General features: G+C 38.0%; 2 protein-coding genes and 1 non-coding gene across 3 annotated transcripts in view; 2 read left to right on the top strand and 1 right to left on the bottom strand.

Moving 5' to 3' along the window:
• Positions 1-14,227, top strand: part of tent4b (terminal nucleotidyltransferase 4B) — a 31,013-nt gene extending 16,786 nt beyond the window's left edge. Inside the window, exons 2-12 of the mRNA XM_087793555.1 lie at positions 1,130-1,253; positions 7,020-7,066; positions 7,379-7,499; positions 8,187-8,294; positions 8,891-9,019; positions 9,090-9,303; positions 10,306-10,432; positions 10,503-10,606; positions 10,673-10,896; positions 10,963-11,109; positions 12,483-14,227. Coding sequence (XP_087649681.1) covers positions 1,130-1,253; positions 7,020-7,066; positions 7,379-7,499; positions 8,187-8,294; positions 8,891-9,019; positions 9,090-9,303; positions 10,306-10,432; positions 10,503-10,606; positions 10,673-10,896; positions 10,963-11,109; positions 12,483-12,641 — 1,504 coding nt within the window. The 3' untranslated portion in view covers positions 12,642-14,227. The remainder of the gene's footprint in view (positions 1-1,129; positions 1,254-7,019; positions 7,067-7,378; positions 7,500-8,186; positions 8,295-8,890; positions 9,020-9,089; positions 9,304-10,305; positions 10,433-10,502; positions 10,607-10,672; positions 10,897-10,962; positions 11,110-12,482) is intronic.
• Positions 14,228-16,608: 2,381 nt separating this feature from the next.
• trnai-aau (transfer RNA isoleucine (anticodon AAU)) lies at positions 16,609-16,682 on the bottom strand. The gene has a single exon. It is a non-coding gene; the product is annotated as a tRNA-Ile (tRNA).
• Positions 16,683-16,866: 184 nt separating this feature from the next.
• Positions 16,867-24,870, top strand: part of adcy7 (adenylate cyclase 7) — a 72,680-nt gene continuing 64,676 nt past the window's right edge. Inside the window, exon 1 of the mRNA XM_087793548.1 lies at positions 16,867-17,013. The gene's annotated coding sequence lies outside the window, so the exon portion shown is untranslated. The remainder of the gene's footprint in view (positions 17,014-24,870) is intronic.

Genomic DNA, 24,870 nt, shown 5'->3' with positions numbered 1-24,870 from the left:
CTATGGTTTATTTGCTATTAAATACCATTTTATTTTTTATCATAATTCTTTTGTGGTTTATATTTTTACTCAAGTGTGTATTAAAAGATGTCGTTTTAGTTTTTCATTCACATGCAAATGTTGACAAGTTTGTTCACTTTTTGTGTTCAGGCCTCTAGATGGCAGCAGTCATTAGGTCCTGTGAAGCTAAAGTAAGCTATTAAATCCCGGGGATGACTGAGAATGAGAGGATACAGTTGACTTCAGCAGCTTTTAAAGCTGATGTTTGGACATATTTTGGTTTCAAAACAAATGAAAGCAGTTACGACTCTGCCAAGAGTAATGTGTTCTGGATCAAGTACTTACTGGGGCAATACTACAAATATTTCCTCGTACCTACACCATCGTAATATATCCTATCATTGCCCTCGTATCGCCAGATTGCAAATTAAAGCAGTGGTCTGTAAATTCTGCAACACCAGAGTCGACTACTTGACAATGTTACAAATGTATCCTTGTTACTTCAGTATCACAATATATTTCACCGTTTTCTTTGTATCATATGTATCGTATTGCCAGATACTTGCCAGTTACACGCTTATACTCTACTCCAAGTCTCTACCCAATGACCTCCTCTTATCACCCTCTCTAAGAGGAAGTCCAGCCACCCTGCAGAGAAACTTAATTTCGACCGCTTTTACCCACAATCCTGTTCTTCAGGGTTACTACCCCAACCGTTCATGGTCATGGGTGAAGGTAGAGACATAGGTCTACTCATTTACAGAGAGATTTGCCTTCTGGCTTTACTCACTTTTTACGGGCACAGATCGGTGTATCGTCTGCATAACTGCTGACACCAATCCATCTGTTGATCTCACACTCCATTCTTCCCTCATGCGTGAACAAGATCCCAAGATACATGAGTTGTAGTGTCTAGATTTTTCCTGAGGAAGTCGATTTCATTCAAACGTAGTAGACTGTATATACTGCAAATTACTCCAATGAAGTGGGCGATACTTCATAATCTGAGTTGAGTCCTTCACGTCAAAACGCCTGATATTAAACAATTTATTTTTGACTTTTACAAGTGTGATGGCTTCACCATCATCTACTGTAGCTCCGTCTAACCAGGTTCTCCTTTGCTCCTCAGGCTACACGAAGAGATCAGCGACTACTACGCCTACATCTCTCCTCAGCCGGAGGAGGAGAAGATGAGGCTGGAGGTGGTGGATCGGATCAAGGGCGTCATCAACAACCTGTGGCCGAGCGCTGAAGTAAGTTTGGTGTTTTCAATCTCCTCATGAACCCTGCTGAACGTTCTGATGTACTGCACCATTGACCTGCCCTTGGCCACCTAAGGAACTCGGTAGCAAGTGTTTACAATATTACAATATTAAACGCATGGTTCAAATCAGTATTTTCATAGTGAACGCTCATTTTTAGATCTTATAGTTGTGCCACTACACTTCTCCTTGACTAGGAGGGTCAGGCCCTGTTTGTGCTGAATACATAATAATCTCTCTACGTGGTGGGGTGTTGTTAGATCCTCTCATCCTCTTAAGTCTTGCTCACTCTCTCTGCGAGCCACAGATGAAAGCAACAAACGGAGCACCTCTATTAAATATGAATGATGCTATTGATTTGAAAATCATCTTCAAGAGAACACAGTGGAACCTCGGGAACACTTTGAGTCATTTTCTATTGCGAAAGGTACTTTTAATAAATAAATAACTTTTGATTTTATTTATTAATTTCATTTCAAAGGTATTTTCATTGGTCTCACAAATATTCAACTGTAATCGAACAATTTTCAACTGAAATCAAACAATTTCTAACCATGTTTCAACTATTTTCAACTGTAATTAAACAATTTAAGACTGAAACCGAACAATTTTCAACAGAAACCGAACAATTTAAGACTGTGATTGAACAATTTAAGACTGTGATCCAACAATTTAAGACTGTGATTGAACAATTTAAGACTGTGATCCAACAATTTTTAACTGAAATACAACAATTTTCAACTGAAATCAAACATTTTCATCTGTAATTAAACAATTTTCAACTGTAATTAAACCATTTTCATCTGTAATTAAACAATTTTCAACTGTAATTAAACCATTTTCAACTGATATCCAACAATTTTCAACTTTAATCTAACACTTTTCAACTGTGATCAAACAATTTATCATTCAAATATTTTTGGAGATTGAAAAGGAGCAGAGAGAACAGCGGTTCTTATTATTTCTTCATTGTATCCAAACTTTTTTTTATTGATCATTGATGTTAGGGATTGTTGACTTTTTTTTTATGCATGTCATGCCAACATTACTTGTGTCACGTCGAGAACATGCTTTGAATCCGACTTTATCATCTAATCGTAATAAACCAAATAATCCAAAAAACGTGACTCTGCTTCAAATCTTCTGCAATTTAATTTATTCCTACAGTTGTTTTTATAGCAGAGAGCTGGAAAAAAAAGTCACACAGAACACACCCCACACTGGAATTTATGACTCGTTAACTAGTGATGAGTTCAGGTTTAAATATAGGAGAGTTTGATTAGTAAATGGTGCGTGAAGCTCAAACTCTACTTTGATCTCTTTGTCATTTAAAATGGTCAACTAGCTCATTTTCACTGTTCAGTCAGGCAACATTCATGCTGTGATTCTTTTTTTTTATAGATCCTTTTTTATATACAGACTATAACTTGGATGACTAGCCCACTGTGAGTAGGGACTAGTCAGGGTGGAGTGGTTCTGATCTGAGTCACTCGGTGTAGACCTGCTCATGTCAACAACGTGCACCAGCAAGATGCATTTAATCATCAGATACAGTCATTCATTTATTTTTTTCTCTGCTGGAAACAAGTTTGTTGTAACTTTTGCTGAAAAACTGTCAATAGAATGAACCAGAAGTTTCGTTTTTCTGTAACAGATTTAACGACTTCCTGTTGAGGCTTTATTTGAAATGTTGTCGCAAGTCAGTTTGTGCATTAAACAAGTGTTTTTTAAAAACTTATTTCAAGAATCAAGTGCCTCAACATAATGCAGAGTTGGTCTCGAGCAGGACTTGAATGATCTCTGGTGTTTAAATTGTAACCACCCACGTCCTGGGCTGGTTCCCCGAGCAGGACCTCAGAGAACCGTCATGTGAAAGACTTTAAAAAAGGATAAAAACCTGCGATGCTTCCTGGTGATGCGTGCGAACGGGGGACGGCTGCGAAAACGTGTCCTTTATTTCCGTCCCTCCATTCCAAAGGATTAAATATCTCCCTGAATAATACCAGATGTGCACAACTGGCTCGACCCAAATCTTCTTTTAGAACTCTCAATAGTTCCAACACAAAGATTAGTAGGTCTATGGCATGTTAACGTTTGGTAAACTAAGAGGTAGGATTAAAAGATTTGTAATTTAACTCTATATTTATGAGTGAAATGAGTTTGTGAGGTCTGGGGGAGAGTGAGAGACGCATCATGAGCAAACGTTGTGATCAGGAAGGAAGACGTCCTGAAGGAGCATCAGTCCACACAGAAGAGTGAATGTAGGACCATTGATCTGGAAGACTAGAGTCAACCATGTTGTTGCTAAAGCTTCTTGTCGTTGAAAGAACTGATGTTTTCCAGGAAGATTGTTCGCTGCTCTGCTAGCATTTAGCTTTACTAGCAAGTCAGACCTGTGCTGTGTCTCAAATCACATACTTCTGTTGTGCACTGGTGGTTAGTATGCATCAGTTTAGTGTACGTACTAACTAGTACGCAGATTCTCCACAGATGGTACGTCTCAAATCAAACACTGCTGCTACGCACTTACAGGAAATGACGCGACTTCTTCTTCTTCTACTACTATTAAACGATTATTTCAACCAGCTGTAGGAACACCTGTAAGTATATGCATATATAAAAATATATATATATAAATGTATATATGATGTAACTTCCGTTTACAACGTCAACGTCACCTAGATGGAGCCGTTTATAGAAGAAAGTGTCCATCGATCCATACTCAGTTTTGTGGTAGTTTAAGTACGCCAATATAGTGTGCATTTCACAGACTAAGAATTGAGACGCACTTATGCACTAAAAATACTAAGTTGAGTACGCAAGTATGCGATTTGAGACACAGCTTCGGTTGCCTATGTATTGTCTCTGTGTTGAAGTATGTCAATGTAGAGTTGTTGTTTTTTTTATTGAAGCCCTTTTTTTTAAAATACTCAATCTTTTTAAACAAAAAATTCAACCTTCCATTATACAATTTATTTTAAAAAAAAATCAATGAATTAAAAACGTTTCCAATAAAACAAAAATATACATTTTTAAATGTTAAATTAACCCATTAAACTGTCCTGATGGCACTGATGGCTATATATATATTTCTCTCTCTCAAAGTACAGATTTGAATCCAGTAGGAGCTGGAATCCTACCAGTGAAGATTGGAATCCTACAACTGAACTGCGATCTGAATATTGGAATTACATTCTGTTTTAGGGCAAATGGGAATTCTATCTCCAATTCACGTAACAACATCCAAAATAACATTTTGATCTAATCTAAACATAACCCATATCAATATTAAGATCCCAGTTCAGTAGCAGGATCCCAACCTGAACTAGTAGGATTCCAGATCCTACTGGATTCCAATCTATGTATATATAGATATATCTATACATATCTATATAAATATCTATTGGTATGCGCTCTTCAGAGGGATTCATATCATGCTGTTATTTGCGCTTCTGTGCGCCGCCATCTTGGAAAACTATCTTTGAGCCATTCAGGTGCCGTCGACTCGTAGAACATCTTTCCTTATCTCGCCGGCACAGCCCCCTGTTTGCATGCGTTATCAGAAATAGCTCTTGGACCCACTGACTGTGATTCCTGTGATAAAAGAGTGTTCTCGTACACTTTATCTGCTCAAGAGTCGGGTCGTGTCCCAATCCTCTCCTTCCGTGCACTGGATGTTCAGAACTGCGTTGACTTATGGAGCAGAAACCATTGTTTCCTCTGTATTGATGGTTTCAGGATTAAATAAAAAATAAAAATCCCAGTTATGTCAGCAAAGTGTCGTTCATGCACACGCTACAATCTTCTTAGCGGCGCACATGTGACCTAACCAGAGTTTGTACTACGACAGCATGACGTGGGATTTAGTGCCGAGGTTTAACGGTGTGTGTCACGGCGTCCCGGTTTAAATCTATTTCTGCTTCTCGGTCGGCGGTTTACAAGGCCGGAGAGGTTGTTTATGTCCGTCACGTACGTGTCAAGAGGTCAGAGACTTGCGGCGGCGTTTCTAAAATAAAACGAGGAAACAACCTTGTAGCGCCGACCTGTGAAGAAATATCCTCGATCAAATACAAGAGTCCAAAGTCTAAATCATGTTGGTCAGCTACCATGTTGTTGTTTTGATTTATGGATGTGTTTAAGAAAGTCACTGATCAGATGATGTCTGTAAAAATATATATTGTTTTTTCAGTGTTTACAGCTGTTTTTTTTAAAAATAATTTAAATAAATATTTCAATTATCACAGATTATAATTGGACACAATAAGACATGTTCTTCACAACCAGATTTCAATGCAAACCTGTCAAAGTACACCTAATATATTAATGTAATTATCATTTATCATTGATGATAAATCATATGAAATCATCAACTTTTTATCGCCCTCATTTAAAGACACAACACTTGATTGACAATAAAAAAAATGAACGAGAGAGATAAGAAAATTGCTGCAGCAGAAACACTCTGAAAGTCAAAAAAAAAGTTGACAAGACAAATGAGTATGTTTAAGATCAGCTACAAAGAATGTGTATTTGCTATAATCTAGCGCTACGTTACTTATCACGGTACAATACTACGTATTGTGATAATGTAGTAACAAGGATATATTTGTAGTATTGTTGAGTACTTGACTCTGGTGTTGTAGTATTTACAGACCACATCACTCGTGACGAAGTCGTAACTGCTTTCATTTGTTTTGAAACCAAAACATGTCCAAACATCAGCTTTAAAAGCTGCTGGAGTCCAATGTATCCTCTCATCCTCAGTCACTGCTGGGATTGCATTGATCTTTTACCTGCAAAATTGCCTGCGGAAGTTTCATTTATACACATAAATTAACAAACGCTGTGAATAATAATGCTTGCAAATTGTATAAAATAAAAAATTGTTTCATTATGTACAGACACGATCTAAATATAAACCATAATAACTAAATATGATTTATAAAAAAAACAAACATAAGAAAGCAAAAAGAAGTATATGAATAGAGTGCTTTTTTGATATCGATACAGTATCATGAAAAACAAATTGCAGCATTTAAGTGTATCAATATTTTCTTACACTCCTTGTTTGTGTTTTACTGTTTTTGTTTTTAGCAAAAAGCTATTTCATAACAAAACATACACTGAGAAAGTTGTCCTAGATTTAAACCTAAAACTCCATTTAGCAATGAGGCTCCACTTGTAAGAGGTTCAAGAATCATTGAAATGAAGTTTGGCCCCTGACTTTGACTAGACTGTCCCCTGGTGTGGCAGAGTTTGACAAAGTTTGCAGGATTTTAACTTTGAAACTCTGTGTTTTCATCCAGCTCTCGACACATTGACATGATCTGGTGCAGATGTGTTGCTTAAAATTTCCTCAAACGAGAACGTGGCCCGAGTTGTTGTTGATCATGACTTCGACCCCAGAAAGTGTTTATTTCATTAGTTGCATTTTCTGGCTCCGACTGCTCCTAGTGCTTCTCTGGAATAACGATCACAGTGAGTCATGCAGATTTGAACGTGTGAGAGACATGTGCCTGTCAAGTCAAGAAAATGTTGCACCTTTGTTGGCCCAGAATGACTTTAAATCCGTTACGGGCGAAATGGCAAAGGATCAACAAAATACAACTTGATTAAATGTGTTCATGACATAAATGGGTGTGATGGGTTGTTAAAGTTCTTAATGCCCGGAGCTCGTACCAGTGTCTCATCCTGACCACGAGTCACACCTCCTCCCGTAGGTGTCAATGACGAGTCTAACGGTCTCTCGCTCTGCAGGTCCAGGTGTTTGGAAGCTTCAGTACCGGCCTCTACCTGCCAACAAGGTAGATGTTCAAAACACTCACACAGTCGTCTTTGCTTGCTTACTCTTAAAAATGTGTCTTCTGACGTTTGTAGAACTTGAACTTTGCTAAGAGGGCGTTCAGGATAAAATCTTCGCCCTAATTTTTATTTATTAAACACAGAATATAGACACGACAACATACACTCATTCACACAATTGTTAAATGAATATTACACATAGAGAAAGTTGATTTGACATTTTTGTCCAAACTTGCTGTACGGAAGAACTTTCTCTTATGTTGTCAAATGACCTTGAAGTTGTCACTCATGACATGTGTTTTTTCTTCTTGCAGCGACATCGACTTGGTGGTCTTCGGGAAGTGGGAGACTCTCCCTCTGTGGACGCTAGAAGAAGCTCTCCGGAAGAGGAACATCGCCGATGAGAACTCCATAAAGGTTCTGGACAAAGCAACGGTGAGACTCGAGGAGTTTTACACACAACTTTTTAATTATGAGGAATATTTCCATGACATCAGCTCTGGTAACCGCAACACAGTCTCTGGACTGACTTGTGTCTCCCTGAGGAGTTTTCTTTCATCCCATAATCCTTCTTTTTTTTTGTTTGTATGCAGACATTTATGACTGATTTCATTGAGCTTCATTCTGACAAATTGATGTTGTAAATAAAAATGACAAGGATTCATTTAGAAATACATTTTTGTCGTTGATAAATCACACATTTTTATTTGTGCGAACCCAATATTTAGCTTTTCTGAAGGCTTAATTAAAGTTATATTTGTATTTTTACCCCTTTTTCCATTTCTTTCCGTTTTCATTTGTCCTTTTTTTTAATGGTTTTGTCCAAATAAAGAAAGACAAGTGTATTTAAATATATATATATATATGTAAATAAATAAATAAATAAATAATATAAAATGAATTTATTAAGCTTTATTTTAGTGTCATAAATGAAAAAGTGATAAAATGCAATATTTTGTCTCTTTCTTTTACTTTCTTACTACTTCATTTGTATTTTGGCTCGATGACCATCACAACATTTCTAAAGGTCTTTCTAGTTGTACTTTGCTTCACAGATTTAGGATCGATCACAAGTGGATAATTTTTCACGTTTTACTTACTTGTGAATTCGATGCTCCGCAGGTTCCCATCATCAAACTGACCGACTCCTTCACGGAGGTCAAAGTTGACATCAGCTTCAACGTGAAGAACGGAGTCAAAGCCGCTCGACTCATCAAGGAATTCAAAGAGGTCAGAAGCGTCATGTGACTCTCACTAGAAGATGTTGATCTCGCACGACATCAGTTCACTCGCGTTATTCTAGTCAAATATTACATTTTTGTCTGTTAATACAAGTACATTTACAACTTTATTTACACGACACTGTCACAGAAAAACAATGTTTTTGAATGTTTTGAACCCCACAAAATGATAAAATATAAACCAATCGTAGTTTAGTGACACATTTATCAATGACTTTTTATTTGTAATAATTCTCAATATTTCTGTTGTGTGACTGGAAATCCAGTCATCATATGACATATGACAAGTGCAAAAGTCAAGTCCAACTAATGCGCCACCTAGTGGGCGGATTTGACACAGAATTACGACCTCTAAGTTGCTTTAGCTTTCTTGAATCATGGAGTTTTTTTTGTTGTTAAATGTTTTAATAGCTATAACCTAAATCCTCTCGTCATATATCACACCTTAGGATCCAGTTTTTTAAAACCTAGATTGTTCTACTTCTGTACTTTCATTGGTTTTAAAAAAGAAAATCCCCAGTAAAATGATCAACAACATCTAAATTTCTTGGTTTTTTTTACACTTTTCTTTCATCCCTCCTGCAGAAATACCCCGTACTGCCTTACCTGGTCCTGGTCCTCAAGCAGTTCCTCCTGCAGAGGGACCTCAACGAGGTTTTCACCGGAGGGATCGGCTCCTACAGCCTCTTCCTCATGGCCGTCAGCTTCCTGCAGGTGAGCGTCGACGCCCGTCTCGTCTCTGGTCCTCGATCCATCTTGTGACGCTGGTCTCCCGTGGAAGCAGCTCCACTACAGGGAGGACGTCTGCAGCCCCAACATCAACATCGGCGTCCTGCTCATCGAGTTCTTCGAGCTGTACGGGCGACACTTCAACTACCTGAAGACGGGCATCAGGATCAAAGACGGCGGCTGCTACGTCGCCAAGGACGACGTGCAGAAGAACATGATGGACGGTTACAGACCTTCCATGCTCTACATCGAGGACCCTCTGCAGCCTGGTGAGCCACGACCTCTTGAACCCTCCAGGTCACTTTAACAGTTTATCAACCATCAAGTTGAAGATGGAATCCTGGACAAATTATTGCGAATTCGAGAAGTTTAATCCCGTCTAAGAAATGAAAAAATAAAAAAATCTGAGAGTCTTTAAATTGAATCTGAGAGTCTTTAAATTGAATTTTTATATGATTAAAACTAAAATACAGGCTGCCTTAAGTGATGATTTCACTGAGAGGGGGTGAGACACAGTGTGTTGAAGCTCATACTTAATATATATATATATATATATATATATATATATACACACACACTTCTTGTTTGTGTGTGAAGTTTGTATTCTCTCCTGGTGTTTCCTCCGGATACTCCAGTTTCCTCATCACAGTACAAAAACATACAGAGAACACAAAACTGTGTATAGGTGTGAGTTCGTGTTTGAAGACTTGTGTGTCTCAGTCTGTCCTGTGACAGACTGAGACACATCCATCAAATCCATAAATGATGGAAATGAAAATAAAAAAAAGGTTTAATACAGAAAACAAAAACATTATAACGTTATGTTATTAAAATTAATTTATTTTATATAAACATTTTTTTATTATTAATATATTTATTTAAAATTGGACCTAAAATAAGAAATGAAAATTGGCAAATTAAAAGGGGTAAATAAATAAATAGGATTTAAATGGAATCAAATGCTAATTAAAATCCTCAGATGTAACATCAGCACAGTTAAATGTCAAAAAACATGCAAACTGAAGAATAAAAGTCCCAAGAGTGAAGAAAATTTAAAAAAAAGATTAAATGTATTATGTCTGTTTGCTTGTTAATGTCGTTATTTTTTAGCTGATGGACAAAAAGAAAAAAAAGATGAAATAAAGGTTATATGGAAAAAAAAAACTGTCAAAACTTACATCTTCGATGAATACATTTGTGAGTTATGTGTCATTTTTGTTGTAAAATGAGTCAAAACTCATTGAGAATATCTTCCCTCTGCTGTCGCTCAGACAACGACGTGGGCCGGAGTTCTTACGGAGCCATGCAGGTGAAGCAGGCCTTCGACTACGCCTACGTGGTCCTCAACCACGCCGTGTCGCCCATCGCCAAGTACTACCCCAACAACGACGCCGAAAGGTACAAGATCGTGGAATTAATCCGCTTGAACTCCTGCTTTTAACGAATCCCTCGTCTCGTCCTCGTCCAGCATCCTGGGCCGAATAATCCGAGTGACGAAGGAGGTGGACGAGTACCGGGACTGGATCAGGAAGAACTGGGGGAGTCCGTCCCAGAACGACGTGTCACTGAACAGTACGTTTTTTTAAAGACACTTTTTTTTTTTTAAGATGTTTCTCTGACGCGTTGGTCCTCCTGCAGGAAACGACGTGACTCTGTACGAGTCCCAGCAGCTGGACGAATGCAACAACAACGTCCGGGTGGACGACGACGACGACGTGGTGATCGTACCGTCGGCACCGGACAGCAAAACCTCCTCGACGTCCTCGTCCCCGTCCCCCTCGCTACGATCCTCGCCCTCCTCCTCCTCCACCTCCTCCTCGCCGCTGTCGCCGTCCTCCTCGTCTTCCAGCTCCAGCGACGCGGTCAGTCTCCGGCCTGAAACGAAAAGCCCGTTAGAAGGCTCGCCCTCATGTCCAGGTTCTCCGCAGGACTCCGACGGAACGCCGTGCAAGACGGCCAAGCAGCAGTCGGGTCGGAGCTCCAGCAACCACAGGGAGAAGTCGTCGGCCGTCGGTCACCACAGAGCACAGAGCCACGCAACCAGCACGCCCTCTGGTGGCAACAAAGGGGGGAAGGTGCGTGATTCGATTTAAACGCTTTACGGAATCAAAGTTACTTTTGACAGCAAAGTTTCTTCTGAGTGAGACTAAAAAATGTAATTTAGTTTTAGTCATTAATTTAACGTACTTGTTAGAGTTGAGTTGGTATTGTTTTGACGAAAATAACACAAGATTAAGTCGACAGAATAGAGTTGATGTGTCTTTTCTAATGAATGTCGTCACAATAAGGAAATTAAAAGAATGACGGCGATTTACACAGAGATACTTACAGTACGAAACTTACAGTAAACATTTATTGACCCACAATAGTGTCAGCAGAATTAGAAGAAATAAGAACATGTGGGTAAAAGCTGTGATGATGATCAGGACTGAGCTATATATATATATATATACTGAGAAGAGAAATGTTGTATTATTTCTTAAGTTTACGCTTCTGTAGCCGTGAGGAAGAATAAAATAGTGAATTGTTTTTCTTGTCACACCAACAACCTGTGCACCTTAAAAAACTGTAGGTACCTTTACCGGGTTCACTTGGATTCTTAGAAAGCAGATCCTTAAAAACAAATGTGTTTGTGGTATCCCTTGCGACGTCTCTGGGTTAAAGACCTCCCTGGCTTCCATAAATACATGTGCAGTGGTGGAGGTCGTGCACCTTGACCCAGAGACAACACAAGGGATACCACAAACACGTTTGTTTCTTTGGGTCACCTTGACCCAGAGATGAGACAAGGGTTAATTGGCATTAAAATGTATTTAGTGAAATTTTAAAAAAGAAAGTGAATACATATCTAAAGATAGAAGTTGACATTTATTCACGCAGGAATTGTTTAATAGTAAAAAAAAATAGCCAAACTAACTAATTGGTCGCAACATTGACCCTCGCAGTCTCGTTCTACGTTTTCCTTGAGGCGACATTGGGGAAAGTTTAAAGAAGATTTAAGTCATTTAATGTTATAATAGACATTTAGGTCACATGGTCCTTTAATCCATGTAACTGATCATTTTTTAATTGTTTGTTTATTGTTTATTTTGTCTTGAATTTCATTACAAACCGTATTTTAAATAGTCTTTAAAAGTCTTGAATTCAGTCGCAGTGTTCACAAGGCTCTATTAATGTTAAATTCTACATTTTTTGTTTGTGTCAGAGCTTGCGACAACCAGCAGTGTAACGTTATGTGATAATCTACCCATAAATCTAGGTTAGCAAAACATTAAAAAAAAACATCACCAGACTGTAAAAATGTATCGCTAAACAATTAATAAAGATAGTATGTGTTACTCCATCCAAATCCCTTTTTAAAGTAGTCGTTCTTCATCTTCAGTTATTACACAATGCTTTACCATGTAATAATAAGAAAATCCATTGACAACATGAACTCTCTCCTCAGGCGCGGATCTCTCGCCCCCACCACAACAGCGCCCCCCACAGGCCGCAGGGCTCCACGTCCAACAGCAAAAGCCAACAGAGCAACAAGCCGCACCATCAGAGCCGCAGCAAGAAGAGGAAAAACCTGCGAGACTCCACACAGGAGGACCTGTGCAGATAGGACCACGGACTCCAGCCTGGAGAGGCTGCTAGTGACTCCTGCTGTGTCTCAGTCCAGCTTTTCTGGCCAGACGACCCCCTTTCTAGCAGAAAACGAAAAGAAGAAAAAAGAAGAAAAAAAAAGCGCTGTAGTTCGACGCGGTTTTTGGACCTGAACTGAGAGCGTTAAGGAACTGATAGATGCTTCTTGGGAAACACGGCTCCTCTGGTGGAGAGGTCAGGAAAGTCTCCACAGCAATACGCCGGACTGCTCGCTGCTCACCTGCAAATAGGATTAAAAAAAGAAAAAAAGTTTTATTCAAAAAAAAAAAAAATGTCTTGAAATGTACAAAAATAATGTTGAACAAACATGTAAACAGATTTTTTTTAAATGATTGTGACTTAAGAATGCAATCAGTAGGTGTGGAATATAACTTATGCATGGCATTTTTTTTTTTTTTTTCTCCGTCGGTTGTTTTCTTTGTTGAATCTGTTTTGATATGTTTGAACAGGTTACACAACAATTTGTACAAAATTCATTGGCCAAAAAAAACACACAAAAAAACGGACAAAACGAACAAAAAAAAAAATTTGCAAGATTTTTTCATATGGTCTTTTTTTTATACAGGGGTCGATCTTGGGCCCACTGTTTTTTTTTGTTTTTTTTTCAGGGGGGGAGGGGCAGGGGTTCCCATTGCCAACACAAATCATCAGCAACTTTCTGTTTGTGTGAGTGTAACCATGTCGACACACGCATCCCTATATCGAGGTCGGAGCGGGGACCTCTGGCACAGCCTCACCGACTTCCACACTTTACGGTCGATTCAAAACTTGATTTTAGTTTTACCGAAAAAAATCCTAAACTTGAAAGAAACGGTGGTTGATTTACAGGAAAAAGGAAAATCGACCTGCTATCAGATCATTTGTATTTGTTAAATGTATTTATTTTTTTATTGATTATATGAAGATATATACAAATTAACATCAGAGCCCATATCTTAAAAATTCCCCGTCTTCGGGGGGCACAGAGTGACACCACTGCTATTTTTACTGAGTTGTGTTTTTAGTGACGATCATGTGACCAAGTTGCTATGGAGAAAAAAAAATGCTTGAGACCATTTTACAGTCATAGGATGAGGATCTAGATTTGATACGTGGCTGGTCTACTGAAAAGGGAGATGATTTTTTTTTTTCTATTTTTATTTTGTGAAAAAACACCCGCTTTAAATGTTACCACAAAAAACCCATGTCTTTTTGCCGCGACTCGCCTGTAGGTGGCGCCGTTGTGTCAGGGGCGAGTTTGAGCGACGCTGCGTTTTTGAGTTCAATCCTGCGTCAGATCAACAGATGAGAAGCAATAAATTCTACATTTGGTTCCCACGTTACTCGTGGTTAAGTTCCCGCCCCTTGCATGTCGAGCGACGCCCTCTGATTGGCCGGTTTCTATTGAAGAGCCTCCCGCAGTGTCTCGCTCACTTTGTGGCCCCTGACCTGGAGGTCAACACGGTGTCCACCAAAACCATCGTCCCTCCTACGAGACGCCTTCGAACACAACTGTACCATGTCTGCAGCTACAATCCATGCAATAAAATCTACCGTCAAACCAAACGAAGCGTCTGCGCATCAATGACATGTTTGGCAGTGGTCAGTACCTAGTGTTGCCCTAGTGAGGACAATGTTTGTCTGACGCTAACCCCTTTATTTAAGATAGATTTTAAAATCCCTCTGGAGATCTACTTAGGGAAATTAGTTTCCCAGTTCACAGCAAGAACAAAGTGCAAATATGAAGAACATAGATCAAAGGAAATAACAAAAAGATTAACAGAATAATTATTCCATTAACTTTATGTATAACTTCCTTGTTTTACCCTTTATTTCTTTGCTTTTTATCTACGTTTCTTGCCCCTTCAAAATAATTTGACTAAAAATTAGATTAGATTTAACTTAATCAATCCCTTTATTATCATTATCTGTTGTTCCTTTGATCTTATTTGAAATTTCACATCAGTTTTTTTTAACGAAGGTTTTACAGATTGTCTAAGAGTTTGTTTCCTTTGTAACTTTGTCCTTTTTGTGAGTATTCTTGCCCTTTAAATACATATTAGATTAGATAGATAGAAACATTGAACTTTATTGAAAATAGTTTTTCCAATTAGACACAGCAATACAGACGATAATTCGGGAAAATAAAAATAAGAACAATGAAAAATAAAGAGAAAGAACAAGATGATACAATCTAAGTCTAAAGATAAAGAACATAGATCAAAGACAAAGGATACAAAGACTAACATAGAACAGAATGTCAAGATACTTTTCGCTTCACTCCTGCCTCCAAACTCAGAATTGTACAATTTAATAACACGAGGAATGAATGAGTCCCTGAGTCTATTAGTGTTGCATCATGGGAGGAGCAATCATCAATGATGGACGGTAGTTTGTCCAGTGATCTCCTCTCAGCAACTGTCACCAGTGAGTCCAGCTTTATGTCAAATGCACACAGTATGTCCTTCAGCCTGACATACTGTGGTCGATCAGTAAGATAGTCCGAAATCCAGGAGACCAGACCAGGGTCCACATGCATCTGTCATTTTGTCCTGCAGCAGAGATTAGAGCAGATTAGATATAACTTTATTAAACCTTAAGAAAAAATAATTTGATCTTATTTAGAATTTTTAATTTTTTTTATTTCTTCAATATCTTTTTTTTTATAAAAGTTTTATAAAGTATTTTACTTTATTTTTTTTTGTCATTTTTTAAAAATATTTCTTGCACTGCAAAGTAGTTTGAATAAATATTAGATTAAATTAGCTATAACTCCGTTAATCCCTTAAAAATAAAATTGTATTCTTAGTTTTCAAAAAGTTATTTTAGATCAGTTTTTCTTTTATGAAATAATTATATGTTGTTTATGACTTGGTTTCTGTCTTTTTTGTGAGTATTCTTGCCCCTTGAACAACAAGTATTTGATTACATATAACTTCATGAATCCCTTAAGAAAAAAAAAATCCTTTGATCTTATTTAGAAAAAAATGTTATTTTATATCTTTAATATATTTCCTATGTTTCCTTTACGTCTTTGTTCCTTTTGTGAATAATCTTGCTGCTCAAAATAACATTTTATTACACATTAATCCATCAAGAAAACTCCTTTGAACTCATCCAAAATTATTTATATCTGCTTTTATATATATTTTTTTAACAAAAGGTTTATAGATGGGTTTTGACCTTTTTTTTCTTTTAATTTCCTTTGTTCTATTTGAAAATATTTGTTTTGAAAATAGTTGAAATAAATATGAGATTATATTAGATATAACTTCATTAATGCATCATGAAAATGAATTTGATATTATTTTTTACATTAAAGTTATTTCACAAGCGTTTATAGATTGTTTAAGACTTTTTTTTCCGTGTATATCTGAATATTTCTTGTCTCTTAATACATATTAGATTCGATATAAATTCATTAATTCATGTCTTAAGAATTTGCCTTTGATCTTTTTAAGAAAAAGAAGTTTCAGTTTATTTTAACGAAAGAGTTATAAATATATTATCAGCATATTTAGGATTATTTAATTTTTGCCTCTCAAATCAATGACGTATTATTATATTATGTTTTAGTATAAAATGTGGCTGAAGAAACTTCATCGCTAACTAATACAAATTGAAAATTAAAAACACCATCATTAAAGATGACCACTAGATGGCGCTCTCTACTCTAAACCACGACTCCAAGATCTTTATTTAGCAGTTAGCTTCGTAACTGTTAGCATCTCAATCTCAATCACAAACACGTCAATATATCACTTTAATAAAATAAAATGAATAAAACAAGCTCAATAATAAAGAAAATGTATTTTATGGAAATATATGTATTGAATATACTATTGTTACATATAATCAAAGATTTAACGCCATTTATTTAATATGGAATAAATATATTTTAACGACTAAAAGTTAATTTTCACTGGTATAAAAAATAAAAGTATTTCTGGCCAGTACGGGGATCGAACCCGCGACCTTGGCGTTATTAGCACCACGCTCTAACCAACTGAGCTAACCGGCCAGTCGAGGTACAGATGATAGAATGTATATATTTAAACCGTCACTGAATTTAAGTAATCATTTCACAGAAATGTTTCTTTTATGACGTGAAGCGAGAACATGAAACACTCAAACAACGAAAAGATGGACGACGTGCACGAGCGCGCGCGTCGCGAGACAACGACCTTAAAAAGAGAAGCTCGTTCCCGACTGTCGGCGGGGGCGCGCACAGTCAAGTCCGCCGGAGAGCGAGCGAGAGAACCCGCGAAAAGAAAGTGTCTCCGCGCTCCTGGCATCAGCGTCTGGGAGCCAGTCCACGAACACGCGCCGGGACCGGTTCCGAACACGTCCAGGTGAGACACTTTTGGACCAGGAGGCTCGCGGGTCGAACGTTGCTCTGACAGCGCGAGGTTAAAGGACGGAAGCTGGTGAGAGACGCGTCGACACCTGGAGTGTCTTTGCCTCAGTTTGACTTTAATTCTGTCACTTTGATCTCGTTTATTTCTGCGTCTTTACGTCTTTGTTTCGAGACGAGTTGAGTCTAAAATGATCCGCAAAAATGTTCTTAAACTACGTTGATATTATTCTCAAATGTTGGATTGAAGTGACGATTTTTCTGAAGCTAAAAATGTTTTTTTCTTCTCCTTTTAGTTCTTTTGTTTTGAGTATTAACCGTTTCTGTCAACTTTTGACAGGACCTGTATGTCTGAGCCCATGGTGCTCTGCTGCAGTTTGAGTAAATATGACATGAGATATAACTTTAATACTCCTTTAAGAACATTACTTTGATCTTATTCTAATACAACTCGGGTTTCATTGATTGTTTAGGACTTTGTTTCCTTTATATCTTTGTCTCCTAAATAATTTGATTAAATTTAATATATAACTTTACTAACCCCTAAAGAAACTTCCTTTTATCTTATTCCAGGAATAGTTTTGTATCAGTTTCTTCTTTAAACGAAAGAGTTATAGATTGTTTAGGATTGTTTTTGTCCTTTTGTATGTCTGAGTCCATGGTGCTCCTCTTTAGATGTAAACACAAGAGCAGCGTTTAAAGTCATCCTATGATTCTGGTCTTCGTAGATGTTTCTGGTCTAGTCCCTTTAACGCCAGAGTGCCCGACACACTAGATCCGGCCCCTGCATGTCTGAACCCGCTCCAGGTATTTTCCACCGACAGGCCTCCGTAGACTACTCAGGAGGCACTACTTTCATCACCTACTGTCCCGGGACCAGGACCAGGTCTGACCTTGTAGTAATGTCTGAATACCGTCAAGAGAAATGTACTTCATTGAAATGTTCATGTAGCGAAAGAATGATGGACATGGAAAACAATGAAATACAAAGTTGTATTTCCAGCAATTTTCATTGATAAAAATATTTTATTGATCAATCCTATTATTAGGGGTTTAAGAAAATACTTATACACTCATATATCCATAGTTCTTCTCACAAAACCTTATGCACTCTATACATTTGTTTGAATTTACATTTAACATTCAAGCATTGATGGCATTTGTTCATTTTTCCGTTGAAATTCAACCTCCGGCCGCTAGATGGCAACAATTATTAAGTCCACCTCAGCTAAAGCGTGATGAAATCCTGCGAGGACTGAGGACGAGAGGATACAGTGGACTCCAGCAGCTTTTAAAGCTGATCTATGGACATATTTTGTTTTCAAAACAAATTAAAGCAGTTACGACTTCGTCAAGAGTCACGTGGTCTGTAAATTCTGCAATACCAGAGTCAAGTACTCGACAGTACTACACATATATACTTGTTACTACAGTATCGCAATATATCGCATAGCATTGACACGATACTAAAATTCTCAACTCAACATCAATACTGAATGTTCAGAACCATTTTTTTTATACTTTATTGATTTAAAAACCCAAATCTAAAATAGATATTTATTATTTTTACAAAAATAAAAATAAATTACCTACCTAATTGACTCAACCAAATGTTTATAATCAAAACACAGTTACTATGATAACAAGACTCGGGTCTGTAGTAGTGCTAAAAATAAACGATAACAATTGCAACGATGTTTTGAGGTTTTAAAACGAGTATAAATACATCATTTTAGTATCAATAGTTTTGCTGACGGATTGGCTCAAGTTCTCTCTCTCAAAATGACTGATCGTCCAGTCACTCTATCGGGCGACTGCTCTACGCTGGACTAGAACGTTGCTAAGGTCAGTGTCTAGTCAAAGCTTTTATCTCTCATCAAACTTCCTATTGAGCAACACTGAATCCTTTATTACCGGTCTGACCTCATAAACATCCTCCGAGAACGGACCGTACCAAGGCCATATCGTACTTATTCTTTTTTTTACGGCCCATTGTTGCGTGAAACGACTACTTGAAGGGTGTGAAAGTCAGAGTGTATGGAATAAACGGAGTCCGTTGATGGAGGGTTATAAGGAAACGTGAGGAAGATGTTTTGTTTGTCAGTTACACAAGAATCCTTCAAACAAACTTGATCACAGATCCAGACTTCTAGACTTCAGACCTCGGACTCGACACCTCACTGTTCAAGAGAAGCTACTCAGGGATGCAGAAAGTAGATCAATAAACTGATAAGTTAAGACAACATAAATACGCATCAGGATACAGGGACAACAATACGATATATTTTGATACTGTAGTAACAAGGATATATGTGTAGTATTGTCGATTACTTGACTCTGGTGTTGCATAATTTACAGACCACATGACTCTTGACGAAGTCGTAACTGCTTTCATCTTAATCGAGGTGATGGAGTCGACTGCATCCTCTCGTCCCCAGTCATCATCGTCATCAACGTTGGATTTCATTGTTCCTTTAACCGCCAGGAGGCAACGACTGCTGCCATCAGGCGACCGATGTTTAATTGCTACACAAAAATGAACAAACAACGTGAATATTTGCACGTTAAAGTGATGGTTAAGTCATTTTTCTACTCACCCTCATGTCGACTAAAGGTTGGGATTATTTTCAGAGAAATCTGATTCTTTAGAGTTATTGTCAAATACGTTTGTTCATTTTAATGTAGCGACCGGAGCTCAGTTGTCTTCGTCTTCATTCCAAAAGATAAACTTAAAAATTCAGCAATTTGTTGCAGAAAAACTTAAACCAGTTTTTATTTAAGATTGTTTTTTAAGGTTGATGTAGACAACTGAGCTCCAGTCGCTACATTAAAATAAACACACTTTTTTGTCTATAACTCTAAAAAAAAGAACAGATTACTCTGAAAATAATTTCAACCCTTAGTCGATATGAACTATCCCTTTAAATGTCAGTAAGAATCGATACAGTGTGTTGAATACCAGTACAGTATCGTGAAAACAATATCACAATATTCAGGTGTACTCTCAGGTAATGCCGACATTACTTTGCTTTCATGTATTACCAAGAAGAAGCTGTCTCGCCTGCAGTTGATACATAACTCTGCAGTGAGAATTCCGACCAGCTCTAGTAGAAGAACTCACATTTCTACGATCCTTAAAACTCTTCACTGGCTTCCAGTTTCTTTCAGGATCAACTTTAAAATTCTGGTTCTTACTTTCAGATCTATTCTTGGTCAGGATCCTCCTTCCATCAGTGATCTGATCCAGACTTACACCCCAGCTCGGGCTCTGAGGTCTGTGGATCAGAATCTACTGATGGTTCCTCGCAACTCCTGTGTCGTTCTCGGTGTTATCTTGACCTTTTTAGTATTTATTTTATTAAGTATTGTTTTGATTGTTTAAGTGCTTTGTGACCCTTGTCTGGAAAAGCGCTATATAAATATAAATTACTTACTTAGTTATTTCTTTACTTTTTAAACACAATTGTCAACATTTGTTTCGTGAAAATTGAGTCTAGATATTCAATAGTCAGCTGTGTTTTATTTCTAAACTCAGGTATTTTAATGGACATGATTTAACTGAGTCATTGTAATCGAACCCTCACACAGGGCCGTCCTTCAGCCGCGAGCTCGACTAGTTACGCCTGCGTCAAGACGAATATCAAATACGCTCGAGCAAAACAAGTGGGTTTTTTACGATAAACAGAATGAAAATCAATGGCGGACAAAGAAGCCATTAGCGTTGATCCTGAGTTACGCCGTTTTGTTTGGTCGGGGAGTATAATGGCTTCATAAAACTTCCGAAGCCGGGGCGGGGGGGGATGAATACCTGGTCACAGATCAGCGGCTCGATAAACGCTCGTAATGGCCCTTTCATAAACAAGCCTATAAATCGCGCCGCGCATACATCGGCATTTCGCGGCGGCTGCAATTACCAGCCGCGGTGCCGACACCGACTTCCGCTCGCTTGATGGGAAGCATGTTGTGACCGTGCGTGTAATTAGATTGATTTTACAGTGTGATGGAGCCGGACAGCTGCTCTTTGTGGGGTGAACTCACAGCCCTGAACAATAGAAGCACAGAAGAAGACTTTCACGTCCTAATAATGCCTCGTGATGTCACTTCTGAACTCTACTTTTGTTCTACTTTTGTGTGGATCAACGCGGTCGGTGGCCTTTGAGCAAAGTGTCTTTATCCTCTCTGTGCGCTTGTTTTTACTAGAACTACAGTATTCTTGCTTTATTTTACCTCACCCAATCTTTTTTTTTACTCTGAGTCTAGATGATCTCGACAGGAAATCTAAACCTCCACAGGAAGTGACACCTCACGCAGGTTCTGACAACCCTTAGTCGCACACACACGAACACCCAGTCAGTTTCATCAGTTTTATTATGGTATTTGCACTTCACTTCGAAGCCAACAGTGGTATTATTACTGTCATATAAACTTGAAAATACATCGATAAACCATAGAATCTTTCTTTATTTCTTCATTAGATGTTCATCACATTGAGTATAAAGTTATCGTGACCAGTTTCTTTTCTGATATAGTTTTATTTTTTAGTGTGTTCTCAGTTTTGTTCTTATTATTTTACCTTTTATTATTGTCCTTAAATACTCTTGGACCTGTTTGAAAAATTGTATTATTGAATTTATGAACATTTTTGAATGTTGAAATGTTTTTTTAAGCATCTTATTATTTCTTAAACAATTGAATTAAATTTTTTTTGTTGAATGGTCGAATTTGCTTTTATTGATAAGTGAATTAGGTTTACTCCGGGCACTCCGGTTTCCTCCCACAGTCCAAAAACATCCAGAGCTTGATTGAGAACTTGGGGAAATTCTCCATGGGTATGAGTGTGTGTGTGAATGGTTGTCTGTCTTTGTGTGTCTTGGGACAGACAGGCGTCCTGTCCAGGGTGTCCCCTGCCTCTCGCCCTATGATACTGGGATAGGCTCCAGTCTCCCTGCGACCCCTATAAGGGATAAAGGGGTAGACAATTAATGAATTAACAAAAAGACAAATTCCCTGATTTTATTATGTTTTTTTATTTTTCTATTCTATTTTTTAAGTTTTATGTTGTTTTTTTACACATAGTTTGATATTAAATTTCCAGTAATTATTATATTATATTATATTTATATATTTTAAAGCCTTTCAAATTCAATCTATAATAATGGTATATCAGTGCCACCATTTTAAATTGAATTGAAAAGGCTACAAATGAAATAATATCGAATTAAATGACAATATTTTTGAATAATTGGAATAAGAATATCAAACCTTATATGTAATAAAAGAGATTTAGATTTAGGAAATATTGTATTTATTTTATCAAATTATAAAAAAACAACCAAATTCAACATTTAAATGTCAAAATTATTTATTTATTTTTATTTTTATTTATTTATTTATTATTTTTTTAAATTAAATGCTTAAAACGAACTCAAAATTGTAACATTTGGATGTTAGATTCAACTGTAAACAATATTCTGAGGCCACTGATACACTTCATATGACCAAGCGGCCCATTGGTTATTTCCTTCACTGTCCGTCCAATCAGCTGGACCTTTACATGCATGTTTTTCATTACAAAATCTGACCCCAAAATCTTTTTTTTTTATCTTCTAGCAAGAATTCAAGTTTTATCTACGGCCCACGTGTGGCCCCTGGTCTGATCCTGGAATGTAAATCGTTCCTCGAAATATGAACCTCTGGTCAACGTTCCACGTGTTTTATCACCAACTGTAAACACAGACAAATATGTGACAACGTTGTCGGAGGAACACGAGTCTGGACGACCCTCACATACTCTGGTCGCTCGAAGCTCCTGGACCCGCTGGTGAGAGCCTGCGTGGGTGAAGATGACCTTTCCACGGGTGATGTCTCTCTCCTCACTCCCAGGATTTCCCCCGACTTTTGTGTGTGTTGTGCAAGCGAAGGAAGCTTCCCCGCCGAAGAGTGACGGACCAAAGCAGGAAGTTAAAAGGCTCCAGTTCTGTAACAAAAAACTCTCGGCTGGTTCAAAGGTTTTTGCCATTGACGTCACCGAGTCTGCAGGAGACTTTATCTCCGACTCGCGATGTTCCACTGAATATATCTGGTTATTGAGTTGTTATGATCCATTGGTTACAGCCTATTGAAGAGATTTCAAGGCTGTTGCTTGAAGCTCGTGAGATTTGTGATGGTTTAAATCATTTTTTTTTGTTCAAAGAATCTTTCTTTTGAATGAAATGTGATTTTTCAATTAAGTTTCTCAAGCATTTGGATCTCAAAGGTTGTGTTTATCATGTTGGGTTGAAATTAATGTCTGGCTCAGAGTTTTAAGCATATTGTAGACAACGACATGGATGGATGGATGGATGGATGGATGGATGGATGGATAGATGGATTCATGGGTGGATGGATGGATGGATGGATGGATGGATGTATAGATGGATGGATGGATGGATGTATAGATGGATGGATGGATGGATGTATAGATGGATGGATGGATGGATGGATGGATGGATAGATGGATTCATGGGTGGATGGATGGATGGATGTATAGATGGATGGATGGATGGATGTATAGATGGATGGATGGATGGATGGCTAAACTGTGATTAAACCAAATCTTTCTAACCATTACTTGCACCAGATAATAAAGTGCAACAATCTTGGTGTAGCGTCATAGAATACCTCGTAGTCGGGAGCCTTGCAGAATAGTACCACAGACCCTAGCGGAGTAATACTACACATCCTCGCTCAGTTAAGCTAAGCACCATCTCTGAGTAATACTATGCACCCTCGCATGGTATTACTATGGACCTTCGCATAGTTGTACTAGGCAGCCTCGCTGATTAATACTACAGACCCCGACTGAGCAATACTACACACCCTCGCTGAGTAATACTTCCTACCCTTGCTGAAAATAATACACACCCTTGCTGAAAAGTACAGAGTAATGCTACAAACCCTTGCAAGATAATAATACACACCCTTGGTGAGAAATATTACGCACCCTCGCTCGGTAGTACTACTCACCATTGCTAAGTAATACTATGCACCCTCGCTGAGTAATATTACGCACCCTCGCTCTGTAGTACTACTCACCATTGCTAAGTAATACTATGCACCCTCGCTGAGTAATATTACGCACCCTCGCTCAGTAGTACCACGCACCCTCGCTCAGTAGTACTACGCACCCTCGCTGAGTAATACTATGCCCCCTTACTGAGTTATACTACGTACCATTGCTGAGTAATACTAAGCACCCTCGCTGAGTAATACTATGTACCATCGCTGAGTAATACTTTGCAACATCGCTGAGTAATACTATGCACCGTCTCTGAGTAATACTATGTACCATCGCTGAGTAATACTTTGCAACATCGCTGAGTAATACTATGCACCGTCTCTGAGTAATACTACGCACCAATGTTAGTAATACTTAGCACCCTCACTGAGTAATACTATGCACCAATGCTGAGTAATACTAAGCACCCTCACTGAGTAATACTTCGCACCAATGCTGAGTGATACTACACACCCTGGCTTAGTAATACTAGACCCTCGATTTATACATCTTATACGTTGGTGACTGTTAAACTGAATTTGTAGTTTGTCTTTAGTGGATGAAGAAGCAGTTTTTTCTCCCTGAGACAGTTTGAGCAGGTGTGTGTGTTAATGTGTGTGTAGTTAGTGTGACTGTTGTGTGTACTCAGTACTGCTGGTAGGTGTGAATAAACCTTCTTTGGTTTTGGTTAATATAAACTTTATTGTCTGTTCAGACTGATGTTTGGAAAAAAGGAGAATCAACGATATAAGTTCTGGATAAAGTTTCATTTTCTTACCGTAGTTAGACTTGAAGTTGATGTTTGGTTTGTGTCTCTCG

The sequence above is a fragment of the Callionymus lyra genome, chromosome 6 (assembly GCF_982586985.1).
Source record: "Callionymus lyra chromosome 6, fCalLyr1.hap1.1, whole genome shotgun sequence".
Lineage (NCBI taxonomy): Eukaryota > Metazoa > Chordata > Actinopteri > Syngnathiformes > Callionymidae > Callionymus > Callionymus lyra.
This window is presented reverse-complemented; position numbering and strand designations above follow the sequence as displayed.